The 9,429-nt window shown below is 39.2% G+C and overlaps 1 protein-coding gene across 1 annotated transcript in view; it reads left to right on the forward strand.

Annotated features, from left to right (window-relative positions):
- The window catches only part of adora2b.S (adenosine A2b receptor S homeolog), a 44,031-nt gene extending 34,977 nt beyond the window's left edge, over positions 1–9,054 (forward strand). Inside the window, exon 2 of the mRNA XM_018248809.2 lies at positions 5,003–9,054. Within this exon, the coding sequence (XP_018104298.1) occupies positions 5,003–5,690 (688 nt within the window). The 3' untranslated portion in view covers positions 5,691–9,054. The remainder of the gene's footprint in view (positions 1–5,002) is intronic.
- Positions 9,055–9,429: the final 375 nt, after the last annotated feature.

The raw sequence follows: 9,429 nt of genomic DNA on the forward strand, positions 1-9,429 counted from the left end.
ATTTTGGCTGATTAATTTTGTCTGCACTTTTCTCGTTTTTTGATCCCTTAACATGAGTAACAGAATGTGTGTTGCCTTTGTAAATATTTATCTAGTCTAGTGGCAGATCCTTGTGTATCATCCTTCTCTTGGAATGGTAAAATAAGGCAATACTTGACAGTTGTGACCCTTCACATACTTGCATACTGATGAGGGAACTTCTGAGGTTGGAACTGATCTATGTGTTACACCAAGGACTGGCGATTCTATTTGCAGAGGGAATTTCTATTGATTTCTATGGAAGTTATGGCATCCCTAAGGACTAAGATCTAGTAAGAAAAACATCTGGGAGACCTTCACATGAACTCACTGCTATATTGATCAGGGATATTGCTTTTGGGACCTGGGAGTGTTCATCCGCATTAGCCAGAATGTGTAAAACTCATCTCATGATGTATAACATGGTCAGGACATATTTGGAATGACTTTTCCCTAATTCTATCATGTTTAAATGCTTTACCACTGGCAAATGAATTTCAAACCCCTTGCAGCATTTTTCCTTTTCAGATGGTTCTAATAAGGAAAGACTGAAAAGGTTCTAATAAGAAAAGACTGAAAAGGTTCCAATAAGGAAAGGTTGAAAAGGTTCCAATAAGGAAAGAATGAAAAAGTTCTAATAAGAAAAGACTGAAAAGGTTCTAATAAAGAAGACTGAAAAGGTTCCAATTAGGAAAGACTGAAAAGGTTCTAATAAGAAAAGACTGAAAAGGTTCCAATTAGGAAAGACTGAAAAAGTTCTAATAAGGATAGACTGAAAAGGTTCTAATAAGAAAAGACTGAAAAGGTTCTAATAAAGAAAGACTGAAAAGGTTCCAATTAGGAAAGACTGAAAAGGTTCCAATAAGAAAAGAATGAAAATGTTCCAATTAGGAAAGACTGAAAAAGTTCCAATAAGGAAAGACTGAAAAGGTTCCAATTAGGAAAGACTGAAAAGGTTCCAATAAGAAAAGAATGAAAATGTTCCAATTAGGAAAGACTGAAAATGTTCCAATAAGGAAAGACTGAAAAGGTTCCAATTAGGAAAGACTGAAAAGTTCCAATAAGGAACGATTGAGAAGGTTCTAATAAGGAAAAGACTGATCTTGTTAAATATTTTTGGAATAGACAGTCTTCCTTAAAATTAACTGGAATTATGATATAGACAAAGTTATGCCAACACAATTTGTAAATGGTCTTTTTTACGTCTGCAAATTACGACTGTTATCTAGTTGTCAGGGTCCTTCTTACCCTAATGCTCAGTTAGTGGAACTATGAACAGAAGTACTATGAATAGGAAAGTTTCCTAATCCAAAGGTTATTATACTATAAAAAAAATAGAGATCTAAACTTAAAGTGAATTTGAATTATGGCAAGTGGGCATTTTCCATTTCTGGTTAGAAAGAGCATCAGAATATCTATCTTTATCATAGTAAAAGTTCATTCTGATATCAAGTTTTAGGCCATTTAATGGTTAAGTGGCTTATGGGTGAATTTTGTGTGGCCTATGGACTGTTGTGTCATGGGAAATCGTAAGCCTGTACCTTCTGATGTTCCAACTCTTCCTACACCTTAAAGGTGGCCATAGACGTGACAATTACGTCTAAAGATTTTTGGGTGCCTTCAAAGGCAGCCCAATCGATGAGCAGACCGATATCCAAATCTTCTGCCGATATCGGTCGGCTCTTTTCCCACCATACACGAACCGAATATCAGACAACAATTTGTTTTGTACGATATTATCTGTGTGTCTATGGCCAGGGCTGGATGGAAAATTTTGATCGGGTGCCTTTGAAGGGACCCAAACATCGGCCATTGTTAGTGCTGAATGGTCAGATACAGGTAGAATTCTATTGTTTCTATATGTATATCTGACCATTCAGCTCTACACGTGTGTATTGAAATGAAAAATCTTTCTTGGAAAGTTCTTTTACAAGAAAGAACGTAATTGATCGCAATTGTTAAGTCTATGACCACCTTAATTGTTACGTCTATGACCACCTTAAGAGAGACTCATTCGTTATTGGCTCCTTCATTCTGGATTTAAAAGCAGCCAATCTCTCACGTATGGTAGCAGTGCTTGAAATGAAGCTGGGAGCACATAGCCTACCAAACAAGACAATTTCATCATGCCCCATGTTTATCTCATTGCTTGCTTGGAAATTGCCCATAGGTGTGACAGCCAAAGAGGCAACAGGGCACTTTTGACTGAAATGTTTCAAGGCTAGTTTGGCCTTAAAAAGCACAGTGTACGTGCAGAATTCAGTGTGATTTTATTGCAGTGGCACAAGAGAGAAAAGCATCTGTAAGAACTATTATCAGGGATCTGTAACAAAGAAAAAGCCCTGCTGATCGGCACATTCCATTTTTACATACTGTAATCGAAATGTGCTGATGGGCTCACCATGAAGAAAGCATTTCTAATTGTATCCCTCCTAGGTTTGATCAGACAAATGAGAGGGATTGGCTTTAGAAAATCATGGCAGGAAATTCTCTGGATAATGTCATTTCTGCCATTATTACTTTATAGCCTTTTATTTATTTATAGGAGTAAAAGCTGGAGACAATTAACTCCATTTCCTACTTGGCTGCTGGGTTGTATGAAACACACTATAGGCTAAAAGGAATTACTGAGAATCAGCTGCTTGGAAATGATGGGGACTCGGCATGTAACACATTTGCTGCACTCAGTAAATACATTTCTCATGTACATTTTCTCTTCGTTTGATGTAAGGGAACTTATTTATCCATCAGTCGGCAAAATGTATTAGTCACCATCATAAACAACACAAGGGAAAAAGAGGGTGTTTATAGTTGCATATAGAGGTAAAGCTGAGCTGGTCATGCTGTATATATAAAATATATAAAGTTCATAGATATTTTTTTTTTAACTTTGGCTAAAATTTAAGAAAAATTTTTATTTCGTGCTTCTGCATCCAGAATGTGTAAAAAGATGGGATAATCAATATTGAGATATTCCAGATCCACGGAACATAATATTCATATCCCTCTGCAGTGTCTCAATATTGTTCGGTTTTATATAACTACTTGACAAACATCATAAATCATTACGGTTATACCTATAGACTTTATATTGTGATATTGATATGATTTGTTTATTTATAATGTGACGGCATGCTCGACGTTAAGCACCCAGGTATCCCAAATGTGTGTTTATTTTGTATTAGTGTTGGTTGTAAAGAGTGGAGGAGGAGAATTGGCAAGCACTCCGAACGTCACTCGTAGGGTAAAAGATAACTTTATTTCAGCAGATTAAAAACATCGATTCCTGACGCGTTTTGTATTCTAAGATACTTCGTCACATGCCTATGAATATGTATCTTGGGATAAGAAACGCGTCAGGAATCAATGTTTTTAAATCTGCTGAAATAAAGTTATCTTTTACCCTACAAATGGTGTTCGAGTGATTGCCGATTCTCCACAATTTGCACAGACACCTCTTGCTATGGGTTCGGGGCGTCGCACTACATACGTTGGGTGAGTGATTTTCCCTACAAAGTTTCAGCTTGTTAAGGAGTTGTTCTATATTACAGTGTCGGACCTGGGGTTTACACACCCAGGTCACAGTCATTACAGGGGGAGCACTTTTAATTTTGAGGCTCAATAACTATAATTATGTGATCGATTAAGCAGCACCCTGTTTTGCGTTAAGGGTATTTGGGACTGAGCAGCTTTTATTCATAAAATGATATTGGTTGTAAAGAGGTAAAGTCTGGTAAATCTGGCCCTACACTTCCCAACAATATTGTTCAAAATGCAGTTATAGAAGTCATAGCAGTATGAGTATTGGTATGTGAATGGTGCCCTGCTTAGCCTGACCAATATCCATGTACTAAGGTTGGTTCCCTATACTGGCAATTTAGAAAATGTCATCTGCCGAAGTACAATGTTGGTCAGTTCATGTTGCATTGGCAGATGAGGAATTGAAGAAGAGGCTCAGCTCCTCTGCACAAATGATTGAAACAATAGGAAGGTGGCCATAAAATTTGTGGCCCCTCCTATTCTCTACATCCACAGTTGTGCGGAGAAGAGTAAGTGGTTGGCAAATGTATGGCCACTTCAACTGTGCTTGGAGAGACCATCTAGTTGTTTGAATATTTTTACTTGCTTGTCCGAGATAGAGGTCCACAGTGGCCAATTATTCTCCATGTTTAGTTTCCTATTTTTTATATTAAGGATGAATAAATGCATTATTCTCTTTAATTTAAGCAAGGGAGATTGTCTGCAACAGTTGGTGGGGGCTTCAACATCTGTTTTCTCTCCATTTATCTCACCAGAGTTGCAGTGGAACCAGGTTGTTAATTAAGGTTTTTAGCTGGGAAGCTCAGTGAAGGTAGAGGTGGAATTGTGGATAAGGCAGAGTTCAAGCCTGGCGGATTGCTATCACTGTTGTTGGATAATAAAGTCAGAGCCAGAGAAAGGACAGGTTTTGAGGGGAGGTAAGAACCAGTGCAGACAAGGACAGACTAAACACAAGAGCGGCTAATACAAGGAAACGCCAGAATGAAGAAAGCATAAGGAGTCATGAAACTGGATGCAGAAAATAAACCTTGCTGCACAGATCTAAAAATTAAAACATGGATTTGATTTTTTATTCCAGGGCCAACCCAACTAACCAGTGAAATAAAGGCTACCAGGGAACTGGCCACAATAAGGGCAGTGGCTGTCGGGTTGATTTGCCGCCCGTGATTATTTATGAATGACTGCAGGCAACAAATCTCCCGAAAATGCATCGCCATTGAAAAGAACTGAAATTGCCAGCAGTAAAACCTCCAGAGACAACTTCGGGCAACTTCGGAAAAATGAAGCGTTGCATTGGTATTACCGCCTGCAATTTCAGTTTATTTCCGGTGGAAAGCTGCTGTAGAAACATTTCTAATACAAATATTTCTGCATTTTATGAAACAAAGAATTGTTTTTTCTCGATTGCTCTATAATTCAACATTTTTTTTTCCTGTGTTTCTAGGTACAAAAGTCTGGTATCTGGGAAGCGAGCAAGAACTATCATTGCGGTCTTCTGGATCTTATCATTTGTAATTGGCTTGATCCCTCTTATGGGCTGGAACCGATTGGATGAAAACTGTCCTCATGAACCAGCCACAAGCCATAACTGCACAGTTCAGTGTTTGTTTGAAAAAGTGGTGACCATGAGCTACATGGTATACTTCAATTTCTTTGGCTGTGTGCTTCTCCCTCTCCTGATCATGCTGGGGATCTATATCAAAATCTTCATGGTCGCCCGTAAGCAGCTCAGACAAATTGAATTGAAGTGCGTTGGGTCGGACAGCTCACGGACTACCCTCCAAAAAGAAGTCAATGCTGCCAAATCACTGGCCATTATCGTTGGTCTGTTTGCCTTTTGCTGGCTTCCCATCCACATTCTAAACTGTATCACACTCTTTGAGCCCAATTTTTATAAGACAAAGCCAGGGTGGGTGATGTACATGGCGATTATCCTATCCCATGCCAACTCCGTTGTCAATCCCATTATATATGCTTATAAAATTAGAGACTTCCGCTACACGTTCCGAAAGATTCTTTCAAAGTACATTGTCTGCAGGAAGGACAACTTTTCCAAGTGCCCCAATGGCACCATTAGCCATAACAGACAATTGCAAATCAGCAGTGTAAGTGCTGGAAATACAGTCATGTGATCGTTCTCTTTGTGCCTCATTCATCTTTCTGAGTGTGGCCTTTGCAGTGAAGATGATGCGCTTTGGGTTTTATTTCTTACTGGGACCTTTGTGGATTTAACATTGGATCGTTTTTGCTGCTGCACTTTTAAGACGTTGCCAGCAGTTTTGTTGCAAGGTTTACAGACAACCTTGGTATTCCTCTTTCTGGACAAGCTGATTTAGTTCGTAACAGCCTTTTAATGATATCTACTTGTGCGTAGTTTCTCACTCAGGAGATTAAATAGTACAAATGAATAATGGACCAACTCATGGCTGAATTGGAAAGCATTCCATCATTGTGTTTATCAGTTAGCAATGCACATAACTCCAGAGTTCATTTAAGTTACCTCTACCTTTAATGGCCAGTAGTCCTTCTAAACAGGTTTCTCTTATACGGAAGAACAAATTATAACACTACTACTCTGCTATATATTAAGTTGAGTTGATAAAGTGCTAAGAATAGGCCAATGGGCTTTGCACAGTTGGATGTGTTTGGCTTCTCTCACTTTAATGAAACTCTTGGCTCTCTGATTGCTTTATTTGTAGTTATGATGAAGATAGAGTTGAGAGCCAGTTGACCAGGTTGGATGTCTCTTATACTAAGTCATACAGAGGCTGTGCTGATTTAGAAGGGCACCATGGGAAAGTCATGAAATGGAATATAAAGCTGGTCGTAGTAGTTAGCGCCAGTGGAAAGGTCAATGAGTGCCTCAATCTCAAGCAAAGGTGGGCTCAGGGAAAGAAAATGACCATGAATAAAGTACACATAACCTACAACCCTTGGTTGGCATTGGGTTGCTTGCAGTTTACAGACTGCAGGCTGAACAAGATTTAAACCATTTATTGAGACCCCCCTCTGGTGCAACACTGGCCCTTAAGGTAAGGGCACATGGGCAGATTTGGGAGATTAGTCGCCCCAACGACAAATCTCCTCTTCTTTGGGGCAACAATCTCCCCAAACTGCCTTCCCACTGGCTATAATGAAAAATCGCCAGAGGGATTGCACTTGCGGTGCTTTGTCTTCCGAAATTACCAGAAGTTTCCTCGTGAGGCAACTTTCGGGTGACTTCTGAAAAAGAAGCGCTGCGAGTGCCATCCCGCTGACGATTTTTAATTATAGCCGGTGGGAAGGTAGGGGAAGGCAGTTCGGGGAGATTTTTGCCCCCAAGAATAGGCAATTTGTTGCCGGGACGACTAATATCCCGAATCTGCCCATGTGCCCTTACCTTTAAAAAGCTTGCTGGGGTCTAGTAAGCCATCCTAATCAATAAGATGTTCGAATGTTACTAGACATGTAACAAGAGTAGCATATTTTATTAAATTACTCCCTAAGTGTTATTACTGGGAACAAAGTTGTACACATATTATGTGTAAGCTTTATATATGTTTGCTTTACATTTAAAGGGAAATTATTGTGTGACTTTAAAGCATTGCATGGGATGATTCAGTAAGAGATGAGATGGGCTGTTAGTGGTGTATTAAGATGCTTCTTTCCCCCCCATTTCCAAACAGAATCATCAGTTAGTCCTGATTTGCTTGAAGCTGACATAGAGCTATTTCTATATGAACTGTATGCATTCTGCTACTGCCCTAAATATGGTAGATACACACACTCATTATTTATCTGTATCCATGCCACCAAGGTGAACCACTGAGAAAAACCATTAAAGGTCACAAGGCCCTGGGACAAGTTAAACATGTTACCCCATAATCTCATATGGTTCATACACATTATATTGCTCTCTGTATATTGAGTAGACCTCTGGAGTTAAATCATTGGTTGTTTGATAGGATTCAGTAGGAGCGCAGGGCTCCATATTGTGATGGATGAACTCTGGCTTGAACCTGAAAGAAATGCTAAGATAAAGGACAAGAATGGAAAAAAACACCACCACCAGATCTTTTATTTTATGTTGTTAAAAAACATATAGAGGAAATCTATTGTAAATATTGTCCAAAAGAATGCAGTTTTGTGAGTGAAACCAACATTTCTAAATGTACCACTATATTTTACAGACAATCCAAGAGTAGTCAAGGGCTACACACTATTGTGATCCTACATCCATAGGACAACGTGTTACTGTATTTTTTGGTTAAATGAAGGACATTCCTAGTAAACGGTGTAAGTTTATGGTTGGGTAGGAATTGGGTATAGCAGGCATAAAGTTTGCTCCAGATCTGGTAACCCAGAGCTTGGTTTGAAATAAAAGACCAGTAAAATGCTGGTTGGTTTCTATGTTTATAGAATGGAAGCAGGCGGTATTTATGGGTTACTAGAATGGGACCAATTTGTTTCTATGGGTTACTAGAATGACAGCAGTTGGTTTCTAGGATTTACTAGAATGAAAGTGGTTGGTTTCAATGGGTTACTAGAATGGCACTGATTGATTTCTGAGGATTACTAGAATGGGAGCAGTTGCTTTCTATGGGTTACCAGAATGGGGGCAGTTGGCTTCAATGGGTTACTAGAATGGGACCGGTTGGTTTCTATGGGTTACTAGAATGGGACCGGTTGGTTTCTATGTGTTACTAGAATGGGACCGGGTGGGTTCTATGGGTTACTAGAATGGGACTGGTTGGTTTCTATGGGTTACTAGAATGGGACCGGTTGGTTTTTATGGATTACTAGACTGGGACCGGTTGGTTTCTATGGGTTACTAGATTGGGACCGGTTGGTTTCATTGGGTTACTAGAATGGGACTGGTTGGTTTCTGAGGGTTACTAGAATGGGAGCGGTTGCTTTCTATGGGTTACCAGAATGGGGGCAGTTGGCTTCAATGGGTTACCAAAATGGGGGCAGTTGGCTTCAATGGGTTACCAAAATGGGGGCAGTTGGCTTCAATGGGTTACTAAAATGGGACCGGTTGGTTTCCATGGGTTACTAAAATGGGACCGATTGGTTTCCATGGGTTACTAGAATGGGAACAGTTGGTTTCTATGGGTTACTAGAATGGGACCGGTTGGTTTCTATGGGTTACTAGAATGGGACCGGTTGGTTTCTATGGGTTACTAGAATGGGACCGGTTGGTTTCTTTGGGTTACTAGAATGGGAGCAAACTTTGTTGTTGCTAAATGAACAATCCCCCATAAGCTCAGGATTTACCAATGGAAAAATGAGAGCACAACTGAAGTCTTTTCTCATCCAGTGCAGTCTCATTACACACAAACTTGTTAACTTTTTGATATATTAACTTTATTTTAATACTGTGATTTTTTTTAATGCTGTACTGTTTTTGCACTTTAATGAAGGCGTAAAAAAATGGCATCATTTTACAATATTTATAATGGACATGTTTGGTTTTGGTCTTGTACATTCCCAGGAAATACAGAGATATTGTCTTTAGGTCTTATGTCTTGTTTTTATTCTGAAGGGGAAAAAAGTTTAGTTTAGATAAAATAGTAAACAAATCGAATAAATAAATAAATAAATAAAGTGCTTTATAGTTAGGCAATTAAATCTGTGTCATCATAGCGTGTGACATGTTGAACAGTCTTTGCATTGGGATTTAAAGCAGAATCAATGGACGGCATTTCTTTCTTTTCTCGGCTCAACGTTGCAAACTCTTATCTTGCTGCAAACAAGCCTCCAGCACAGACGTCACTACTCAAGTGAAGAACATGACGTGCAACACCTCCATGATACTAGTGGATTCTACTTTTCTATTTAGGACATGCTTATGATTTATGCTGTGGTGGAACATAAGCAAGTGCCAGACAT

This window comes from Xenopus laevis, chromosome 2S (assembly GCF_017654675.1).
Source record: "Xenopus laevis strain J_2021 chromosome 2S, Xenopus_laevis_v10.1, whole genome shotgun sequence".
Lineage (NCBI taxonomy): Eukaryota > Metazoa > Chordata > Amphibia > Anura > Pipidae > Xenopus > Xenopus laevis.